This window comes from Scheffersomyces amazonensis (genome assembly GCF_036850825.1).
Source record: "Scheffersomyces amazonensis strain UFMG-HMD-26.3 chromosome Unknown RJT21scaffold_1, whole genome shotgun sequence".
NCBI lineage: Eukaryota > Fungi > Ascomycota > Pichiomycetes > Serinales > Debaryomycetaceae > Scheffersomyces > Scheffersomyces amazonensis.
This window is the reverse complement of record NW_027042741.1, coordinates 370,929-394,036: the sequence shown is the minus strand read 5'-3', so window position 1 is coordinate 394,036 and position 23,108 is coordinate 370,929. Positions and strand designations below refer to the sequence as shown.

General features: G+C 33.4%; 9 protein-coding genes across 9 annotated transcripts; 4 read left to right on the top strand and 5 right to left on the bottom strand. All coding sequences in view use genetic code 12, as the record gives it.

The window, feature by feature from the left end:
- Window positions 1-693: 693 nt before the first annotated feature.
- Window positions 694-2,274, bottom strand: RJT21DRAFT_110972 (sugar porter family MFS transporter; the record flags this gene model as incomplete). Its single annotated transcript, XM_064879948.1, has 1 exon — window positions 694-2,274. One exon carries the CDS (start codon window positions 2,272-2,274, stop codon window positions 694-696), a length of 1,581 nt encoding a protein of 526 aa, XP_064740547.1.
- Window positions 2,275-3,369: 1,095 nt separating this feature from the next.
- RJT21DRAFT_116801 (sugar porter family MFS transporter) lies at window positions 3,370-5,167 on the bottom strand. The gene has a single exon (XM_064880487.1). The coding sequence runs from the start codon at window positions 5,047-5,049 to the stop codon at window positions 3,469-3,471; it is 1,581 nt and encodes a 526-aa protein (XP_064740546.1). The 5' UTR covers window positions 5,050-5,167; the 3' UTR covers window positions 3,370-3,468.
- An 872-nt stretch (window positions 5,168-6,039) lies between these two features.
- On the bottom strand, window positions 6,040-7,623 carry RJT21DRAFT_116798 (sugar porter family MFS transporter; the record flags this gene model as incomplete). The annotated part of the gene is made up of 1 exon (XM_064880485.1): window positions 6,040-7,623. The coding sequence occupies one exon, from the start codon at window positions 7,621-7,623 to the stop codon at window positions 6,040-6,042; it is 1,584 nt and encodes a 527-aa protein (XP_064740545.1).
- Window positions 7,624-10,474: 2,851 nt separating this feature from the next.
- RJT21DRAFT_116794 (sugar porter family MFS transporter) lies at window positions 10,475-12,273 on the top strand. Its single transcript, XM_064880484.1, has one exon. The coding sequence runs from the start codon at window positions 10,504-10,506 to the stop codon at window positions 12,151-12,153; it is 1,650 nt and encodes a 549-aa protein (XP_064740544.1). The 5' UTR covers window positions 10,475-10,503; the 3' UTR covers window positions 12,154-12,273.
- RJT21DRAFT_100698 (25S rRNA (adenine2142-N1)-methyltransferase) lies at window positions 12,240-13,365 on the bottom strand (the record flags this gene model as incomplete). Its single annotated transcript, XM_064879715.1, has 1 exon — window positions 12,240-13,365. Exon 1 carries the CDS (start codon window positions 13,248-13,250, stop codon window positions 12,240-12,242), a length of 1,011 nt encoding a protein of 336 aa, XP_064740543.1. The 5' UTR covers window positions 13,251-13,365.
- MAK5 (putative ATP-dependent RNA helicase) lies at window positions 13,366-15,857 on the top strand. The gene has a single exon (XM_064885638.1). It carries the CDS (start codon window positions 13,423-13,425, stop codon window positions 15,787-15,789), a length of 2,367 nt encoding a protein of 788 aa, XP_064740542.1. The 5' UTR covers window positions 13,366-13,422; the 3' UTR covers window positions 15,790-15,857.
- Window positions 15,858-17,315, bottom strand: ERF1 (translation termination factor eRF1). The gene has a single exon (XM_064880483.1). It carries the CDS (start codon window positions 17,248-17,250, stop codon window positions 15,937-15,939), a length of 1,314 nt encoding a protein of 437 aa, XP_064740541.1. The 5' UTR covers window positions 17,251-17,315; the 3' UTR covers window positions 15,858-15,936.
- A 185-nt stretch (window positions 17,316-17,500) lies between these two features.
- On the top strand, window positions 17,501-19,137 carry LEM3 (Lem3p). Its single transcript, XM_064880482.1, has one exon. It carries the CDS (start codon window positions 17,565-17,567, stop codon window positions 18,894-18,896), a length of 1,332 nt encoding a protein of 443 aa, XP_064740540.1. The 5' UTR covers window positions 17,501-17,564; the 3' UTR covers window positions 18,897-19,137.
- CDC15 (serine/threonine protein kinase) lies at window positions 19,052-22,856 on the top strand. The gene has a single exon (XM_064885195.1). The coding sequence runs from the start codon at window positions 19,208-19,210 to the stop codon at window positions 22,592-22,594; it is 3,387 nt and encodes a 1,128-aa protein (XP_064740539.1). The 5' UTR covers window positions 19,052-19,207; the 3' UTR covers window positions 22,595-22,856.
- Window positions 22,857-23,108: the final 252 nt, after the last annotated feature.

Here is a 23,108-nt window from a genome sequence, read left to right as displayed (position 1 = left end):
ACTGTTAACCACTATCATACCACCTCATGAAATAAAGACAATTTGTAAGGTATCTCGGATTTACACTTGATTGTAAAATACCGAGGATTTTCAGATTAATGCTTATAATTTATTCTCATCATGCTACTTTATTATATCGTTATAATAACTTTCGGTATTGAAGAAAATTGGCAGACCCCGGCATGCCGTCATATAATTACCGTACTATAGTAGTTTTCTTGTGATGAAGACTTATTTCACAACCAACGGTTTTAATGTTTGGCATTACCTCATGATATCATTTTTGAGTCGCCTAAATGTAATATTATTCGCTACAATCAATCTTTGTAAACGTCTCTAACAGCCTTCCCTGAATATACAAAATCCGAAAATTTATGAAGAGATTTGATTAAAAAATTTATATTCAAAAAATATATTATTGCGTAACATTTTGAAAGATAACCTAACATTTGTAAAAGATAACCTAATATCCTAAATGTGATTAACGTTGAACCATAGATACGAAAATCATTACTGAGATTATTATAACTACGATGAGCAAAAATATTAATATTGTTTAAATTTATTATATTCATGTACTATTTTAATTTAGTTATCTATAAATATACTATACATTGTATAAGTGATATGTTCGTAAATATCATGAAGTTCGTTATTAATGTTCGTAAAGTTTTGATTTTATGAAACTAAGCCTTAAACTGCAGCTTCAGTTTCAGTATGTGGTTTCCATGAAGAAGATTTCCATGGAGCAACTCTGTCAGCGTATAATTGATCGACTTCTTCTAAAGTTAAACCTTTAGTTTCAGAAACGAAGAAATAGACATAGAAGAGAGAGAATAATAAACAACCAGCAAAGACAAAACCGAAGTAGAAGTGGATTCTTTCAGTGATGAAAGGAGTGAAGAATGAGATTAAGAAACCCCATAACCAGTTGAATGCAGTGGCGACAGCCATGGCCTTGGATCTGATTCTTAATGGATAAGATTCGGAGATAATAGTGTAGACACCACCAGCCCAGGTAGAAGCAAAGAAGAAGATGTATAAACAAGTGATGAAAATCATAGCATTACCGGAAGCTTCGTAAGTGTCAGCACCAGTGTAGTTACCATCCTTGAATAATCTGAAAGAACCAATACAAGCGTAGATCAATAAACAGACGAACATCCAGAAAGAACCACCTAATAAAGTAACTCTTCTACCTAATCTTTCAATGATGTAGATACCGACGAAAGTGGAAGCAAAGTTAACAGTACCTAAGATGATGGAAGTTTCAAAGGAATCTTCTAAACCGACAGCTTGGAAAATGGTAGTACCATAGTAGAAGAAGTAATTGATACCTGTTAATTGTTGTAAGGATTGTAACATAATACCCATGATGACTCTTCTGAAGATGGCTGGCTTACCAGTAATCAATTCAGTCCATGAGGCGGAACCAGCAAGAGCTTCTCTGTCAATACCAGCTTGAATCAATTCGATTTCACTGTAGACAAATGGATCTTCAGGGTCGACTTTGTTGGATCTAGAGATGGATCTCTTAGCTTCTTCAATCTTTTGTTTTTCAACTAAGTATCTTGGAGATTCAGGCATGAAGACCATACCAGTAACTAAGAAGATAGCCCATAAGAAACATAAACCTAATGGAACTCTCCATTGTCTTGAGTCAGATAAATCTTTAGTACCGAAACAGACACAGTAACCAATGAAGATACCTAAAGTGATACATAATTGGAAACAACAGACTAATGGACCTCTTAAAGTCTTTGGAGCAGTTTCAGAAATGAATAATGGAGATAAGACAGCGACGGTACCGACAGCTAAACCAGTGATGATACGACCAATCATAAATTGATACCATTGACGTTGGGAAGAAATTTGGACGATGATACCGACGACGTAGACAACCATAGTGAACATTAAACCGATTCTTCTACCGAACATATCACCGATCTTAGACAAGAAGATACCACCAATGGCACAACCAATGTTGAAGACGGAAACAATTAAACCAGTTCTGACAGTTGAGATGTAGTGTTCACCTTCTGAGTTGATTTGACCGAATCTTTCTTGGAAATCAGTCATGTTTAAGAAACCACCGATGGTACCAGTATCGAAACCGAAGACGAAACCACCAAAGGCGACTAATAAACAGAATAAGGAAATTAAAATATAATCCTTGAAGCCCTTTTGAGGCAAAGCTTGATGTTCTTCCTTTTCCAAGACAACATTAGAGTTGACTGGAGTAGTAGAACCAGGAGTTAAATCTTGATGAGACATTTTAAATGATGAATGCAAATGAGATTGTTATAATAATAATAGTAATAAGTGTTGAATGATTGTATTGAATAATGATTAGAAGAATAAATAAACATCTATACCAGAGGATGTGATGGGTATTTATATTAAATTAGTTTTAAAAACATTATGTTGCAACCATTTGATGATGTGTCTGCGAAATGACTGCATTAGTAGGCAATAAAGTCAGTATGCATATTATTCTTAAAAATACGTGGAGCAGTGCATCGCGTTCGGAAAAACTCGCGGCAAAGCGAACACTAATTCTCACCTAAAAATTTAGGTCCTTTAGTCAACTGACGAAGCTTGTCACGTTTAAATTTCTATTTTTCTTGGTTACCCTTTTGGGACATCATCAAGCTTTACGTGCGGGCAGTTTTCCGACGTCAACCCGAGAACAAAGAAACGCATCGCAGTATAACAGAAGGTTCTTCTGCATGCACTATGACATCTATACAAGGCTTGAGTTTTCAGTTTTAATTATTTGTGCTCTTTATTTCAAATACTCATGTCATTTTAATATAATTTCACGCTGTAACAATTAACTATGATCAACTATTTTTTTTATTTGTTATTTAGTTCATTTTGTTTCAAAAAACTAGTATTACATGGTTCGAGTTTTTTAAATGTCAGTCCTTGGCACCTCCACGGAGTCGTAAATGTACGAATCAATGAACTATAACCTCTCTTGTGTAACATTAATATTTTGAAGTGGACGCTGTGATGTCATCGTGGTCTATTGTAGATCATACTAGTTTTGCATTATTGTAATTCCAACGTTTAACGACTCTAGCTGGAAATAATGTCAATACATTCCGAGGAGTGAAGTTCCCTTTTGTATTATTATGAGCAAAACCATTCTTGAGTATATCAGAAACTAAAAACTTTAGCACCATTGAAACTAAAACCTTTAGCACCATTGAAACTAAAAACTTTAGCACCATTGTTAAGCTTTTAGAGAAGACCCTTTATTGAGTTAAGACTAAAGTTTAAATAATGCCGTCTAAACTATTGTTTGAGACACTAGTAGAACCCTTTTTTTTGCACCAAAAAAATGCGCTTCGAAAAATTAATAAATGCAAAATTAATAACAAAATTTATTACTGGAAAATATATTGAACTATCTATATGTTATATTAATTTTAAGAGATCATTAATCATTATTTTTTAAACTATCTAAGCTTCAACAGCTTCATCTCCAGTGTGTGGTTTCCATGAAGAAGATTTCCATGGAGCAACTCTGTCAGCGTATAATTGATCGACTTCTTCTAAAGTTAAACCTTTAGTTTCAGAAACGAAGAAATAGACATAGAAGAGAGAGAATAATAAACAACCAGCAAAGACAAAACCGAAGTAGAAGTGGATTCTTTCAGTGATGAAAGGAGTGAAGAATGAGATTAAGAAACCCCATAACCAGTTGAATGCAGTGGCGACAGCCATGGCCTTGGATCTGATTCTTAATGGATAAGATTCGGAGATAATAGTGTAGACACCACCAGCCCAGGTAGAAGCAAAGAAGAAGATGTATAAACAAGTGATGAAAATCATAGCATTACCGGAAGCTTCGTAAGTGTCAGCACCAGTGTAGTTACCATCCTTGAATAATCTGAAAGAACCAATACAAGCGTAGATCAATAAACAGACGAACATCCAGAAAGAACCACCTAATAAAGTAACTCTTCTACCTAATCTTTCAATGATGTAGATACCGACGAAAGTGGAAGCAAAGTTAACAGTACCTAAGATGATGGAAGTTTCAAAGGAATCTTCTAAACCGACAGCTTGGAAAATGGTAGTACCATAGTAGAAGAAGTAATTGATACCTGTTAATTGTTGTAAGGATTGTAACATAATACCCATGATGACTCTTCTGAAGATGGCTGGCTTACCAGTAATCAATTCAGTCCATGAGGCGGAACCAGCAAGAGCTTCTCTGTCAATACCAGCTTGAATCAATTCGATTTCACTGTAGACAAATGGATCTTCAGGGTCGACTTTGTTGGATCTAGAGATGGATCTCTTAGCTTCTTCAATCTTTTGTTTTTCAACTAAGTATCTTGGAGATTCAGGCATGAAGACCATACCAGTAACTAAGAAGATAGCCCATAAGAAACATAAACCTAATGGAACTCTCCATTGTCTTGAGTCAGATAAATCTTTAGTACCGAAACAGACACAGTAACCAATGAAGATACCTAAAGTGATACATAATTGGAAACAACAGACTAATGGACCTCTTAAAGTCTTTGGAGCAGTTTCAGAAATGAATAATGGAGATAAGACAGCGACGGTACCGACAGCTAAACCAGTGATGATACGACCAATCATAAATTGATACCATTGACGTTGGGAAGAAATTTGGACGATGATACCGACGACGTAGACAACCATAGTGAACATTAAACCGATTCTTCTACCGAACATATCACCGATCTTAGACAAGAAGATACCACCAATGGCACAACCAATGTTGAAGACGGAAACAATTAAACCAGTTCTGACAGTTGAGATGTAGTGTTCACCTTCTGAGTTGATTTGACCGAATCTTTCTTGGAAATCAGTCATGTTTAAGAAACCACCGATGGTACCAGTATCGAAACCGAAGACGAAACCACCAAAGGCGACTAATAAACAGAACAAGGAAATTAAAATATAATCCTTGAAGCCCTTTTGAGGCAATTCAACGATTGGCTCTTCATCTTTTCCTAAGACATTTGAATTAACAGGTGTGTTGGTAGTTGATTCATGTAGCGACATTATGAATAAGATTTAAATTTGTAATTGTATTTAAGGATAAGTGTAAGTCTAAGTATAAGTGTAACGAATATTGTTGTAATTGTATAATGGTAATGGAAAGAGAAACATGGTATAAGTTGAAGGAATGCCCTGCTATTTATAATTTTCAATAAAGGTATGGAATTAAAAAAACTCATAGGTGGCTTTCGAACTGCAAATAAAATTCTTTTTCGTATTGAGGAGCAGCAGTGCAGCACTTTCCTAAAATGAATTACCACTCGGAAAAATTATTGTCAATCTTCCATTATTTTTTCTTGGAAGTGGAGCAGTTCTCATCTGACCTTCTTAGATGTGTCACCTACCTAAAAATCTTAAAAATATTTTTTAAGTTTCTTTTCGTCATTGTGCAATATTTTTTAATCTCTCCATTACTTTCCCGCAAGGGCATTATTATGTAGGGTCAGTTAAGAGAATATGGGGATGGCCGTAAGGCTGATGCTTATTTATTGGCTTAATCGACCTAAAACTCTTCAATCGGAAATGTACTATAGTACGTTGTCACTCATCTCGGAGCTGTAATTAAAGGTTGCTTTCTTGTTGGGAAATGTTTGCCTCACAATTCCTGAAATTCAGCACAATAGTTAATCAGCCTTTGGGAGTGGAGATTCAGCCTTCTCACCGAGAATTACCCAAAAGCCGTACCAAATTTTCTTTTTGATGGATTTCATGACATACATGAGCATCGACAAGAGGAGATTATCTTAACGTAACATTTGCTTAATGTAGAGTGAAATTTAATTTAAACAATATCATGATAAATGGCAGGATTTTTGAAGTTTGTCTTGGCTCTAATTAGAAAATCTCTACGAACAGGCATCATATGTTTTAATTGCGCAGATGAACTTATTGTGGGTAAAATTTTAATTTTTTCTTATTGCATTCAAATCGTAAAATTTTCATTATAACTAGTCTATAGATATATCTACTAACAAATTTAAAATATGTACCAATTCAGGCATCATATGCTTCGTTTTCAGAGTCAGAAGGTGACCAAGAAGAAGATTTCCATGGAAGAACATTTTCTGCATACAATTTATCAACTTCTTCTAAAGTTAAACCCTTAGTTTCACATACAAAGAAATAAATAAAGAAACATGAAACAACCATAGACCCAGCAAAGACATACCCGAAATAGAAGTTGATGGCCTTTGTAATCATGGGAGTAAAGAAAGAAATTAAGAAACCAAGCATCCAATTTGCACCAGCTGCTGTAGACATTGCCTTAGTTCTAATTCTAAGTGGATATGTTTCAGAAACAACTGTATAGCAACACCCAGCCCAGGTAGAAGCGAAAAAGAAGATGTAAACACATGTAAAAAATATCATTACATTTCCAGTAGTCTTATCAGGCCCTTCACTAGTGTAAAGTTTCAAGGCGCCTAGACTCGAATAAACCAATAAACAAGAACCCATACCGATTGAACCAATTAACAATGTTATTCTCCGACCTAATTTTTCAACTGCCCAAATACCTGGGAAGGTGGATATAAAATTGACAGTACCTAAAATGATGGAGGTTTGGAAAGAATCCTCTAAGCCGACTGCTTGAAAAATAGTAGTACCGTAGTAGAAGAAGTAATTGATACCACTAAGTTGTTGCAATGATTGCAAAGTCACCCCCATAATCACTCTTCTGAAGATGGCTGGCTTACCAGTGATCAATTCAGTCCATGAGGCGGAACCAGCAAGAGTTTCTCTTTCAATACCAGCTTGAATTAAGCTAACTTCCTTGTATACAAATGGATCTTCAGTGCTTACTTTATTGGATCTAGCAATCGATTTCTTTGCTTCTTCAATCTTTTGTTTTTCAACTAAATATCGTGGAGATTCAGGCATGAAGACCATACCAGTGATTAAGAAGAGAGCCCATAAGAAACATAAACCTAATGGAATTCTCCATTGTCTTGAGTCAGATAAATCTTTTGTTCCATAACAAATGCAATAACCTAAAAAGATCCCCAAGGTAATACATAATTGGAAACAACAGACTAATGGACCTCTTAAAGTCTTTGGAGCAGTTTCAGAAATGAACATTGGAGATAACACCGCAACTATACCAACAGCTAAACCACTAATGATACGACCAACCATGAATTGGTACCATTTGTTCAGAGAAGATATTTGAACCACAATACCAGCAATGTAAATAACCATGGAAACCATAATACCAATTCTTCTACCATATAAATCCGCAATCTTAGACAAGAAGATACCTCCAACAGCACAACCAACATTGAAGACAGAGACAATTAAACCAGTTCTAATAGTTGAGATATAGTATTCTCCTTCTAAATTGATTTCACCAAATCTTTCTTGGAAATCAGTCATGTTTAAGAAACCACCGATGGTACCAGTATCGAAACCAAAGACGAAACCACCGAAGGCAACCAATAAACAGAAGAATGAGATTAAAATATAATCCTTGAAGCTTTTATCAGGCGTATCATCCGCCTGTTGATCCATTAAGTTAAAATCATCACTCTTGTATTCGTCAGAGATGATTGAAGTATCGAGATTTAATTCGCTGTGAGTCATTTTATTTCTGTTTGATTAATAGAAATTGTTGTTTTGCTGATATATTAGATCGACTCAATATCGCAGAGCTTTGGACCCTTATTTATACCATCCATTTTAGCCATCGACCCCATGTCCTCTTCTCCAGTTCTCATTGAAAATAAGGTAGTATAGCACAAAATCTTAAATGAAACACTACTAACTAAGTTACCATTTAAAATAAAGGTGTAGTAAAAAGTTCTAAACTTATGATCTAAACTTTCAACGTAAATCTTAACTATTGTAAAAATGTTGTAAAATGTTGTAAAATGTTGTAAAATGTTGAAATCCAAGAAATATCATTTGGTGCAAAAAAGTACAACTAGATAGAAAGTGGGACAAAATTAAGACGGGTCCTCACTCTTTTGGTGTGACTGCCCCGAGTTTCTCCATTTTTCAAAAAAATGCAACCTGGAGATTAACTCAAAAGAAATTTTGTGATGATCATTTCAAATAAGGGCCATAGAGTATATTACGTGAAGGTTCTGGTAGCTCCAAGGTCTCTTATGGAGATTTGCATTATAATAGAAAGAACTGATCTGCTCCAACACAATAGAGAACCCTCATGATGCTTCTTTCTCATGTTCGAAGTTCAACAATGTATCGCACAAGGAAATATACATTTCCGTAGATTGAAAAGAGATCTCTGCCACTTCGGTAGTCGTTTCTTTTCTTATATTTCTTTTATTCTATTAATATCATTAAGTACAGGATTTTACTTTCTAATGATTCTCCTGGGTCATGAGATGCAATTTTAGCCTCTTGCGCGGTTCAGTTCAATTTTAAATTTCTTCGGACATTGCTAAATTGCCTAATCAGGCTACAAGGTGAGATGGGTAACTGCAAATAGGGCCTTCCTAATATCCATAACCCATAACCAGGGAAAGTAGAAAAAATTGAACACTATAGTTGCCGGATGTTTGTGAATGTGCTTCTAAGAATTTATTCCGAGATGCATGCTAGAAACTGTTACCTCAAAATATAACCTCAAACAAATTATTCTATTTACGGAAGTCGTTTCGATTTAAGCCTGAATATTGCCCAGGTTATACCTCGAGACTCCATCATCACTGAGGGTGACCCATGGGGTAGAATCAGAGCTTTCTTCTATCAGATTAGAGCAAATAAGCAGAAAGGATCATATGAGTTTTGTTCCGAAAGTCAAGGTGTAACATAAGTACTACGTTTCATTTTATGTAGGAATTTCTTGGACATGAAACCAAAATTTTCGAGTCAAAAATCAATTCTTTAAATCAATAACGATTTACGCTAATATTCAAACCGAAGGTCATGTGAAGAAGAATTTAATCTCAAACATTGTCAGATAAGTAATAGTTTGAGTAACAGTAGTCTCGAAGAGCTCTTGAAATCGTGCTATATACTTTTGTTATTGTGAATGATTTACGTTGAACCTCAACTGCTAATCAGATCATTTAGGAATATCAGTGTAACTAAGACTTACGGTATGGCATGATATATATATATAATAGCATCCTAAAGAGTCGTGCAAAGACATTAATGAATATATTGTTTCAAAGGATTTAGCTTCTCGTATTTACATTAAAATTTATAATTGGGAAGACTAAATCTTTTTCTCAGATTTGCATCCGCTGAAAAAGAATCAACCGATCACGACCATCATATCATTATCCTAAAAGCAAGTTTACTGAGATTCATTTCATATTATCAAAGAATGGGCTCATAAATTTACACGCTCAAAACTATTCGGCTTGAAGATGAGCTCACAAAACCGAAAAGAAATCAATTCTCGGAAAAACTGAGAAATAATAATAAACTGATGTTAATGTAAGAGAGAACAATAAAAAAGAAACCAAGCCTTGAGAGTGGCCGGTTTTCTGCCTGTTAGAACAGTGCTTGCTTTTTATTGGCTGAAAAGAATATCGAAGGGAACATTCGGTTAGAATCAAGAATATTCAATTTAGCCTAAACAGCTGTCAATAATTAGACCATCATATGATGTGCGAGAACATAGCTCTACTCGTTAGAGTGTAGCAGCTTGGAATCATAAGGTTTTTCCGAATAAATAATGCACGCCGGAAAATTTTTATTTAACGAACCAAATTCTCTATAAAATATTATTGTGCGGCAAAAAATTTTCCGGTCAATAATGTTCCAGCTAAATCTTAACCATAGCAACATGATACATGACACATTAAATGAGTAATATGTACTAATGAACGTTAAGCTTCATAACGCCCTGAATTTGAATAAATAAGCATCTCGCGATTGTATGCATTTACCTGACAATAATTATTGCCATTTTTACTGAGTGTAATAGATGAGGGGTCGTCAAATTGTTCTAATCCAGATTACGTATTTTCACTAACAAAAATGGGGGACATGAGCCAGCTCAAGAGAATCCGTGCTTTCAGAGACCATACTAATAACAACACATATTGAACAGAAAAAGTAAAAGAACAAATCTATACTGATCATTCATTCATATTGCCGTTGGTCTTTCCTTTTTTTAAAATAAGGTGTGCTTATTCATCTTTAGCATTACTCCAAGTTGCTCCAAGGTTTGAATTCCTGGTGGTCAGTGGGGGATATCCGGAAAAACTGGAGGTGTGTGTGGGTAAATTATGCGGACTGTGCGTCAAATTAGTAAAATATTTCCTTTTTTGGAGTCAGCACTAAAATATTGAAAAGTTTTTCCGAATTCTCGCAGTTTTTGCCATATTGTTGCCGCAATTGTTATGAGCTTAGTACCGACTTTTAAAAAGTTTTCACTTGTTTGAAATCCTATAAATTCAGATGAAATCCCATGGGGAGAATAAATTTAAGTTTGAAAGGTTTTCCTTTTCCTCTCAACAGTATTAGTTACTAATCAAGTTACTAAATATGTCTCAACAAGAACTTTCCTCTGGTGCTCAAACACCAGAAAACACATCTATCTTAGAAAAAGAAGAGAAAATAGATCAACAAGATGAACATCACATTCAACTTAACAGTACAGGTGGTCTTAAAGAACATTGGTTAATTTCCACCTTTTGTTTATTGGTTGCCTTTGGTGGTTTCGTCTTCGGTTTTGATACTGGTACTATTTCCGGTTTCGTTAATATGTCTGACTTCTTAGAAAGATTTGGTCAAGTCCACTCAGATGGTACTTTTTACTTATCCAACGTCAGAGTCGGTTTACTTGTTTCTATCTTCAACATTGGTTGTGCCGTTGGTGGTATTTTCTTATCTAAATCCGCTGAATTATATGGTAGAAGAGTTGGTATTATGTTTGCTATGGTTATTTACGTTGTTGGAATCATTGTTCAAATTTCCGCTCAAGACAAATGGTACCAAATCTGTGTTGGTCGTGCCATCACTGGTTTAGCTGTCGGTACCGTTTCAGTTTTATCTCCAATGTTCATTTCTGAAACTGCTCCAAAGACTTTAAGAGGTACTTTAGTCTGTTGTTTCCAATTGAATATTACTTTTGGTATTTTCATTGGTTACTGTGTCACTTATGGTACTAAGCAGTTGTCCGACTCTAGACAATGGAGAATCCCATTAGGTTTATGTTTCTTATGGGCTATCTTCTTAGTTGCCGGTATGGTCTTCATGCCTGAATCTCCAAGATACTTAGTTGAAAAACAAAAGATTGAAGAAGCTAAGAAGTCTATTGCTAGATCTAACAATTTATCTGCTGAAGATCCAGCTGTCTACAGTGAAGTCCAATTGATTCAAGCTGGTATTGACAGAGAAGCTCTTGCTGGTTCCGCCTCATGGACTGAATTGATCACTGGTAAGCCAGCCATCTTCAGAAGAGTCATCATGGGTATTATGTTACAATCCTTACAACAATTAACAGGTGATAACTATTTCTTCTACTATGGTACTACCATTTTCCAAGCTGTTGGTTTAAAGGATTCTTTCCAAACTTCTATCATTTTAGGTATTGTTAACTTTGCTTCCACTTTCGTCGGTATCTACATCATTGAAAGATTAGGTAGAAGAGTTACTTTATTAAGTGGTTCTGCTGCCATGTTTGTCTGTTTTATTATCTACTCCGTTATTGGTTCTGTCCACTTATTCAGAGATGGTGAATTTGACAACAATAATACCTACAAATCCTCAGGTGATGCTATGATTTTTGTTACCTGTTTATACATTTTCTTCTTCGCTTCTACCTGGGCTGGTGGTGTTTACACCATTATTTCCGAATCTTACCCATTAAGAATCAGAGCTAAATCTATGGCCATTGCTACTGCTGCTAATTGGTTATGGGGTTTCTTAATTTCTTTCTTCACTCCATTCATCACCAGTGCTATCCACTTCTACTATGGTTTTGTTTTCACTGGTTGTTTATTATTCTCATTCTTCTATGTTTACTTCTTTGTTTCCGAAACTAAAGGGTTATCTTTAGAAGAAGTTGATGAATTATACGCTCAAAAGATTTTACCATGGAAATCTTCTTCATGGGTTCCACCATCTTATGAACAAATGGCCACTTCTACTGGTTTTGCTGCCGAATCTAAGGCCCAAGACGAACAAGTTTAATTGGCATTAAATGTTCTCTTTTACGATTGTTACGTTTGATTTTTAATAGCATTTATAGAGAAAAATGTATTCATAATTAATATGTTTTATAATGTAATACAAAAATTATTTTTATTTGGACCCGCATGTATTTCTTGCTTTTTGAAATGGTTATTCAAATTGCTTACTTCACCACTCCAGTCATATAACCAATATGCGACCTTTTTTGCTTCATAATAATGAACCTCGGTAAATCCAAGATGCTTCATTATTTTGTTTAACAGATCTTTATCAAAGTATCTAGAACTTGTTACACAGGGTAAAGGTAATACAAAGAATAATGAACTTATGCTGGAATTTGTTGGCTTCTTTAAAAATTTGGTTATTCGTAATAGCATTTCTCCCCGAAGTCTGGAATCCGGTACAAAATTAACCACAAGAGAACAAGAGATTAAATTAAACTTTTCACTACTATCAGTTGGTAATGGGCGTTCCATAAAGTCTTGTTGTAAAATTAGGTGATGTTGTGAATTTAAATCTATTCTAGAAACCTCAGTAAAGAGTCCGCTTGTAGATATTGCATTATCTGGACTCAAACAACCTATCTCCAATGCAGTTGCGTTTTCCAACTTGTGAGAATATAAAGATTCCTTAAGCCATTCTACCAATCTTTTTGAAGAATCGCCACCTCTTTTTCCATTCTGTCCTTGAGTGGAAGCTAATTGATATGCTTTCAAACCTCCTCTTATTTCTACTTCTGCATCAATGCTTGCTAGCTTTTGATAAAGTTCACTCTCAGTCAACGAATCATCAATTGTTATTAATTCAAAAGATTTCTTAGTAAGAGTATTCTTGTGTTCCTCAAAACTTTTATCATAAGAATCTTTGAATAATTTGGTTTTGGATAGTATTTCTCTATAGTTCTCTGTAGTTAAATTAGGGATATTATTGATTCTTTTGATCTTATCTATTATACTGAATTTATTTTTCTCCAATACATGGAAACGTCGTATGAGTTGTCTTGCATTTTGTGGTTTAATACTTTTGGGAACTGTATGATTTCCTGTAATCGATTTCGGTCTCCTAAGAAGACCAGATCGTTTCTTTTTACCAACCATATATAATATTTTTAGGTGTTTCTTAGGGGGTTGTTAAGTTATTCCGTAAAATCATCACTAGCATAAAAAATTTTGTGCAGGAATTTTATTTTTTTCAGTATATTTGAGATGTGCATCTCGCTTACTAGAATTAATTATTATAATATTACTTTAAATATTAGGAGATCTAAGAATGGCTCAACCTAAGAAACAAGCCGGTAAGAATGGCAAGAACAAGAAGAAGGGTGTTTCGAAACAAAGGAAGACTCCTACTTTAAAGCAAAAATTAAGGAGCCAGTCTAAAATAGTTCGAGTGGATCAATTGAAGTGGAAGCCCGTAGATATTCCTGATAATTTAGATGACTATGAAGGTTTCTTTGGCTTAGAAGAAATAGACGGAGTTGATGTCAAGATGGTAAATGGAAGGGCTGAATTTATTATGAAAGAAAGTAATGACGATGAAAGTGATAAAGAACAAGAAGAGGAAGAGGAAAAGGAAGAAGAAGAAGAAGAAGAAGAAGAAGAAGTACAGCCAGAGGAGGAAGATGAACAAGAAGATGAGGTACCAAAGCAATCTGAAGACTCAAATGCCGAAGAAGATGAATTTACTGGGTTTGAAGATGTGCCAGACAACCAGAAATCAAATACAGACAGCAAAGCAGATGATACTCCCAAAAAGAAGGACAATAAAGAGTCCTTCAAACACCAAGAGAAAACATTCCAAAATCTTGATATAAACATACCAGATGATAATATAAGTCTTCCACAATGGGAAGATCAATTAAATGGATTAAGTTTAAGTTCATATACATTAACAGGATTATCTGCATTGGGTTTTGATAAGCCTACACCTATTCAAAGGAGAACTATTCCAATTGCCATAGAAGGAAAAGATGTTATCGGAAAAGCTACTACCGGGTCAGGTAAGACTCTTGCTTATGGTATTCCTATACTTGAAAAGTTTATTGCTAAAACAAATAAAGGTGATCATCCTACTGGTATTATTTTTACACCAACAAGGGAGTTAGCTCATCAAGTTGTGGATCACTTAAATTTAATAACAAAATTTTCTCCATTATCTGCCAATGGAATTGTAAGTGTGACTGGAGGATTATCTATTCAAAAACAAGAAAGATTATTATCCCATAGTCCGGGAATATTGGTTGCTACACCTGGTAGATTCTTGGAATTACTCCAAAAAGATATAGAATTAGTTAAAAGAATGGCTAAAGTTGATGTTCTAGTTCTTGATGAAGCTGATAGATTATTACAAGATGGACATTTTGAAGAATTCGAAAAGATTTTAGAGCTTTTAAGAAAACATAGACCAAGCAATAATTCAATTCCTTGGAAATGGCAAACATTGGTTTTCAGTGCTACTTTTTCTAAGGACTTATTTGGTAAACTTTCCAACAAGTCATCTAGTAAGAAAGATCAAGGGTTAGCAGAAAATGATGAGATCTTACAACTTTTAAATTCCAAATTAAAATTCAAAGATACCAAGCCTGCATTAATTGATGCTAATCCAAAGGAAATAGTTGCCGGGTTAGTTACTGAAGCTCTTGTAGAATGTGGACCCACAGAACGTGATTTATATTTGTATTACTTTTTATTGATGTATCCAGGTACTACCTTAGTATTTGCAAATGCTATTGATTCAGTCAAGAGATTAGTACCATTCTTGAATAGTTTAAATATTCCAGCATTCTCTATTCATTCATCTATGATTCAAAAGCAAAGATTAAGAGCATTAGAGAAATTCAAACATGCCAGTGAAAACAATCAAACTGCCGTCCTTATTGCATCTGATGTTGCTGCAAGAGGGTTAGATATTCCTAATATAGATCATGTGGTACATTATCATTTACCAAGATCTGCTGACGTTTATATTCATAGATCTGGAAGAACAGCTAGAGCTGGTAAAGAAGGTGTATCAATTATGCTTTGTTCACCCAATGAAGCTTCTGGTCCATTAAGAAAATTAAGAAGAATTGTTGCTAATTCTTCAACTTCTGGTAAATTGAATATGCATAATGATGTTAAGCTTTTACCTATAGAAGCTGATTTGGTAACACAAATTAGGCCTCGTGTTTCTATAGCTTCAAAACTTGCAGATTCATCTATTTCTACTACTGCCACTAGAAAGGAAGATTCTTGGGTTAAACAAGCCGCTGAAGATTTGGGAGTTGAAGATTTAGGAGATTTAGGAGATTTTGAAGATGATATGCTTAAAAAGCAAAGAAAGAGAAAAGAAGGAAAGTTATTATCAAAGAATGAAGCACAATCATTAAGATATGAATTAAAGGAATTATTAAGTAAACAATTAAGGAAAAATCCAAGAAGATCATATTTAACTAGTGGATTAGAGAATTTGGCTCATCAAATGGTTACTGGACATACCCATAAGGAAGTCTTAGGTCATGCTAAAGTCAATGCCCTTGATGACTTAAGAAAAAAGGGTTCTAAAGATAAGAAGTTTAAGGTTAATAAGCCCAAGGCCAATCCCAAAGTTGCAAAGCAAAGTAATGGTAATAAAAACGATAAACAGAAGAAGAAATAGCGCAAATTATATACAAACTGTACATATAATAGAAGAAATAAATATGTAATAAAATACAAATGATTAACTAGAAAAAGATACAAAGAAAGAAAGAAGTGTATAAACAGGCAAAATGCAAAGGTGGACTTTTCCTAATTAAAAGCTCCTCTAAATGAAATCATCATCGTCATCAAAGTATTCGTCATCATCGGATTCATCAGCTAATTGTTCAAAGTTCACTTTATATCTTAACATGGCTCCGATACCACCAAAACCTTGAACGAATTGGGCACCTTCTGAAGATCTATCAGTAACGAATTCTAATGTAGCACCAAAACTTCTATAATTTTCAGCTAACCATTCTAAAAATGATTCTTCTTTAACAATTTCCATATCAGTACCAGTTTTTTTATCTTCTTGCCAAGATTTATCTGGCAAATCTGGATTTGCTTGAGCAATAACTAATTCTCCTTCAATATCTTTTAAAGTATATCTTATAGTATTTAAATTTTCATAAACAATGACAGTTTCACAAGCACCTAAATCTAATGCTTTTAAAGTATCTTCAATACCATAACAAAATTTCCCAGTATCTTGAGAAATTTCATCGAAATATTGATTTAATAATTTCTTTTCTTGAACAAATTTAACATTAGCTAAAGTTTCTGCTGATAATTCAATAGCTTGATTAAAACCATTTTCTCCACCATAAGAAATATCAACAATTTTAATTACTTTTTGTTGTAATCTAAGATCAAAAAGATCTGATTTATTTAATTCAGTTTTAAAATCAGCTGAACCAGCTAAAATTAATCCTTTAACATTAACTTTATCAGCAGTAATAAAATTTTGGACTGCAACTTCGGCAACTTTTCTAATATAATTATGTCTTTTTTCTTCTCTTAAACGGGAGAAACGTACAGCAGATTGACCACCTCTACCATGCTTTTTTGGTAAATCTACAGTAAATTTATGTAATACTTCTCTTGTATTACCAGAAACTGCTCCAAATAATGCTCCATTACCATCCATAACAATAAATCCAAATCTATCATCATTTTCTAATAATTCATTTAATGCTTCAACATGAAATTTATTATCACATAAATATAATGAAGTATTAATTGGTTTAAAAGGTTCAAAATCAATATTTAATTTTTTTTCTTTACCTTCATCAGTAATTACATCACCACAATAAACTACTAAACCATTTCTTGGAACAGAATTATATAATTTCAATTTTTGTTGAGTAGAAGTAATGGCAGAAAGAACAGATAATCTATTAACTCGAGATTTAATATTGGATGCAGTACCGTATTCTTCAGTTAACATCTTTTGAATTAATGAAATTTGTCCTCGAGGAGGAATCACTAATGAGATCATTGATGTACCATTTCCTCGGGCAGCTTCCAAAGATTTGATCAATTTCTTGACCTTCCAGATCTCAATATTCTTTTCGGCGTCTCCTTCCTGTGTTGACATACTTTAGTCGCTTTTATATACTTCAATGATACGCTAATTGCTAGTGAAAAGTTTTATGTTTCGAGTCATCATTGGAGATTAAAAAAAAATTTGTACTAAAACCTGAGGGACTGCAGATAAGCGCAGCCCGCCAGCCGCACTTGCCCGTATTCGGACACACACACTCTCACTCACTAAAAAACTTTGGTCCTGGTACACGCCTTAAACAACGAAACCCATTCCAATAAGCACATACTTAAGCACTACAGGAAGCTTCGGTAACTATAGTCCCATAGATTATACACCAGATTTATACTAATTTGTAGCATTTCAATATGGCGATAGACGCTAGAGACAATATTGGCAATGCGGGAAATGCTGAGGCAGCACCTCAAGCTCAATCTAATTATCCTAATGCACCAGACTCGGACTATGAATCGGATTCGTCATCTCAAGATTCTTCATTAGGGAAGAAAGATAAGGAGAAGACAAGAAGACCAGGAGATAATGCATTTAGACAACAACGATTAAAGGCAGTTAATCCCGTGTTTACTGCTAAGACAGTCATACCATTATTAATTGGTATAGCTATAGTATTTGTCCCCTTAGGAGCAGCCATGTGGTATGCATCTCATTCAATTCAAGATTTAGTAATTGATTATTCTCAATGTGAAAATTTAGCATCTTCTGATTATTGGTTACCAATTCCTGAAAATTATACAAGTTTCCATTTTGGTTCATATAGTAATCAAACTAAAGCAGTTTGGAAATTAGATACTGATGAAAGTCAAATCTTTGAAGATCAAAGATTAGTTTGTAGAGTTCAATTTGAAATTCCTAAGAAATTAAATGCTCCAATTTATTTCTTTTATAGATTAAATAATTTCCATGCTAATCATCGTCGATATGTTAAATCCTTTAGTGAAGATCAAATTCAAGGTAAAGCAGCTTCATTAAATGATATAAAGAATACTGTTGGACAAAATTGTCAACCTTTATCAACTGATGAAAATGGTAATAGAATTTATCCATGTGGATTAATTGCTAATAGTTTATTTAATGATACATTTTCAACCACTCTTACAGCAGTTAATGGAACTTTAAATAATTATAATTTAACTGATCAAGGAATTGCTTGGGCAACTGATAAAAATAGATTTAAAAAGACAGCTTATAATTATACTGAAGTGGTTCCACCTCCAAATTGGTATAAATCTTATCCTAATGGATATAATGAAACCAATTTCCCTGATATTTCAACTTGGTATCAATTTCAAAATTGGATGCATGCATCAGCTTTACCTAATTTTAATAAATTAGCTCTTCGTAATGATCATGATACTTTACAACCGGGAACTTATGAATTATCTATTGGATTACATTTCCCAGTATTACCTTATAATGGAAATAAATATATTTATATAACTCAAAGAAGTGTTATTGGTGGTAAGAATATCTTTTTAGGAGTTAGTTGGATGATTGGAGGAGCCATTTGTTTTGCTATTGGATTAATCTTACTTATAGTTAATTTCATTCATCCCAGAAAGACAGGCGATGTCAATTTATTAAGTTGGAATAAAGAAAAGTTTGCTCAAGATGAAAAGGAAGAATTATCTTCTGATTCTGCCATTGCCACGGGTGTTGAAAAGCTTGACCAACACCAGTAAGATGAGGGACACACTGTTTATTTCATTTTATTTTATTTCATTTTCTTTTCTTTTCTTTCTCTGTATATTAAAATTTGTTTAAGTATGTTTAGGTGAATTGACAATCACTTATAGATAAGTAGTAGTAGGAAACCGCGCGCTACCAGTTGAGATTGCACCTAATGATGCACCGCGCCAAAGGTAAACAAACATCAACCCATACTAAACAACAGTGAATCTCACTATTTATATAGGCCAGGAAATGGAAATTTTACTATAGCACCATAATAAACAAAAGCCAAACCCCGCTATACCCAAACCCAACCCCCGCCATGCTGGCCAGTACAAATCCGCAAGAGGCCCTAGCAACACCCACACGATCAACAGCACGAGAATCTACACTAAGTAAATACCGAGAACCACAAGAAGAGACGGAAGATGTGTACGGATTTGAAGAGAATTTGAATCTTTCATTTTCCAAATTCAGTCATTTCTCCGGCTCCTCTGTCATAGTCAGTAGTCGAGGGTCGAAAGAGTCGGACAATTCCGTTACTGAATCACCATTTGTTAAGAGAATCGGGAAATTCAGTAGTGTGATATATGAAGATACGCCGAGTCAGACTCATAGTACTCAGACTCATAGTACACAAGAGTCTCCATTCATAGATGCTCATTCCCATTCCAATTCCAATTCCTCCACTTCACACATTCCCATAATAAACCATAGTCCAATACGACATCGTAAACTTAAAGAAACCAATACAAATCCCATCCAAACTCCTAATAAACTAAGAAGTGCTTCAGTAAAAGTATCCCTAACTCCAGCCCAACGATTTGAAAAGAATCCAGGCACAAGACTGAATAATGCTCTAGAGAATTTCCAATTCTCTACTTTATTAGGTAGAGGAGGATGTGCAAGTGTATTTAAAGCAAAGAATTTAAAAACTGGTCAAATAATTGCTATAAAACAAGTATTTCTTGAAAAGGATCTGGATGTAGCCGTTTTAATGAGAGAAATTGATTTATTAAAGATATTAAAACATCCAAATATTGTAAAATATCATGGATTTGTTAAAACTTCTTCATCATTAAATATTCTTTTGGAATTTTGTTCAGGAGGTTCTTTAAGACAATTATATAAAAGATTAAATCATGGAATACCAGAAAAGGAAATCATTATTTATGGTAAACAAATTTTAAAAGGTTTAGTATATTTACATGATCAAGGGGTTGTTCATAGAGATGTTAAAGCAGCTAATGTTTTACTTGATGAAAATAATACTATTAAATTAGCTGATTTTGGTATAGCAACTAATGTAAATAGTCAACATGATACAGTAGTTGGTACTCCAAATTGGATGGCTCCTGAAACAGTATTAGGAGGTGATGGGATATGTACAGCATCTGATATTTGGTCTTTAGGAGCAACTATAATAGAACTTTTTACAACAAATCCTCCTTATCATGATTTAAATGCTATGGCTGTTTTACATGCAATTGGAACTGATGATCATCCTCCAATTCCTAAAAATATGTCTGTATTAGGTAAAGATTTCTTAATGGAATGTTTTCAAAAACAACCAGGAATTAGAATTACTGCAAAATTACTTCTTAAACATAAATGGTTAATATCATCAACTACAAGACCTCAACCAAGTAATATTAATTTAAGTATGCATAAACCTAGTATTGAATTAAGAAATATAACTTCATATTCAGAGAAGAATGAAGAGAATTGGGATCATGATTTTGAAGAAGCAGGAAAAATCGCTGCTAAGCTTCCATTATTACCTGATATAATTCAATTATCAATTGGAGAAGAAGATAGTAGTAGTACTACTACTACTAATAATAATAATAATAATAATAATAATAATAATAATAATAATAATAATAATAATAATAATAATAATAATAATAATAATCTGATTATACCTCAAACTACAAAATACTCTAAAAATGAATTACTTAAAAAGTTTTCAGAAGGTGATGACGTATTTGATGTTAGTAGTATTGGAGACCTTTCATTTCAAAATCTTATGGATAATAGTGAAAATACTGATCCATTCCTTGATATTGAAGTTCCATTATTTGATAGTCATGAAATTGAAATTCAAAGTAAAATGGAATATTTAATATCCAAATTTTCAAATAAAATAGATAAATTACATTATGATGATAATATTGATATGGAATCTTTAGTTAAAACTACAGGAAGAATACTTCATGTAGTTAAGAAATATCCCTTTCTGCATGATATTTTAATTAGAGATCATGGACTTATATCAATTCTTGAATTATTAAATAGTGTTCATGAAATTCCTAAAGATGAAAAAATATGGTTCTATGCACTTTCTACATTAAATATAATATTTCAAAGTAATATTTCTGTTTTGGAAAATTTTTGTTTATTAGGTGGTATTCCAGCCGTTGCTCAATTTAAGAATTCTCATTATGATTTACCAACTAAATTACAAGTAGTAAAATTTGTTAGTTTACTTGAAAGTTCAGATAAAGCACTTTCAATGTTTGTTTCATGTGGTGGATTACGAGTAGTTTCTAAATTTTTAGAAGAAGATTTTGATGTAGCTCCTTCATTTCCTATTGCTGCTGTTGAATGTATTCATAGTATTTTATCAAAGGATTTAACTCGATCTAAATCTGATATATGTCGTATATTAGCCAAATATGGGGTCGTGTTTTGGTTTGTAGTATTCTTGAATAGATTAACAAGAATTAATACTCGACCTCCATCTAAAGAAATATCAACTAAAGTTGTAAATTCGACTATTGATAAAATTATGGATATTATAAAATTCTTTAGTCAATCAGAAATTAGAGTAAGAATTAATATTGCTCATAATGATTTATTTAAAGTATTAATTAAAGTATTTCAAAATGTTGGTATGAATCATCAATTAACTATATTAAGATTCTTTAAATCAATGTCATGTATTTCAGAAATACTTAGAGGACTTCAAAAGGCCGATATTTTAGAATTTATTGTACAATTATTAGAAAGTCATACTCCAGGAACTGAGCATTATAAAGAATATATTAATTTATTGGCTCCAATTTTATATAATTGTTGTTATTTAAATCATTTACGTGAAGCAGAGATTGTAAGACTAGGAGCTTTACCATATTTAAAGGCTTTATCAATGATTAATTTACCCTTTAGACAATTCTTACTTCCTATAGTATGTGAATTAGCATATTGTGATGGATCAGTTAGAGATACTTTAAAGAGTCAAGAAATATTATCAGTATATCAAAATTTAATTTTAGATCCATATTGGCAATCTAATTCATTAGATTCAATCTTAGCATGGCATAAACAAGATCCAAAATATGTAAGATTAGATAATCCTCGAGCTATAGATTGTTTTATGGGAGGATTTTTAATTCCCAAAGTTTCTAATCTTGAATCAGTACTTGATCATTATTTGAAATTGGTTAGTAAAAGTTTTAGTTTAGCCAAAAGAATGGCTTGTAAAGATGTATTCAATAATATCTTAATGAAAATTACTAGTCATACTTCTAATACGGTAGTTCAATTATCTTTACTTAAAATATTAAAGAACTTAATATCTACTGCCCCCACTCAAGAAATAGAATCGGTAAAATCCAGTCTTACTACAGTCTTACAATCCTTGGTAGATCAGAAGGGTTCTTTATTGGTGGCTGAATTAGCTACAGAGATATTGGCAATAGTATAATAATAAATTTTTTGCAGCAATGTCGTGTGGCAACCTATTTCTTCATAAAGTCGCTAACAGATGTAATTGAGCTTTAGCTCGAATAGCCAACTTAGCCCAACCTTGGTGGCTAGCCCAGTTGGCGGAGTAGAGAGCCTAATGAGATGTTCCTTTGTAATTATATACGAATTAAATAATAATTAAGCTACGCAAGTTACATCTAACCCGCCCAACATCACAAGTATTTCAGCTAAATTGTTTCAGATATTTAATGTACTAGAGTTTTATAAAAAGGGAGAATCCTCGCTATACATATTTTACTAAGTTATTTAATCTTTATCCTTGTAGTTTAATGTACTTAAAGCTAGCTGGTCTTGCTGTATTTTTATGCAGCAATAGGTTATGCTGCAATATTCAAAATTTATCAATTGAATTGGGAAAGTGCACATCATTTTTTAATTGAAACCAATATATAAAACCATTGATAAACTACGTTGTTTGATCATTTCGTCCAAATACACTTACATTCAAAGAA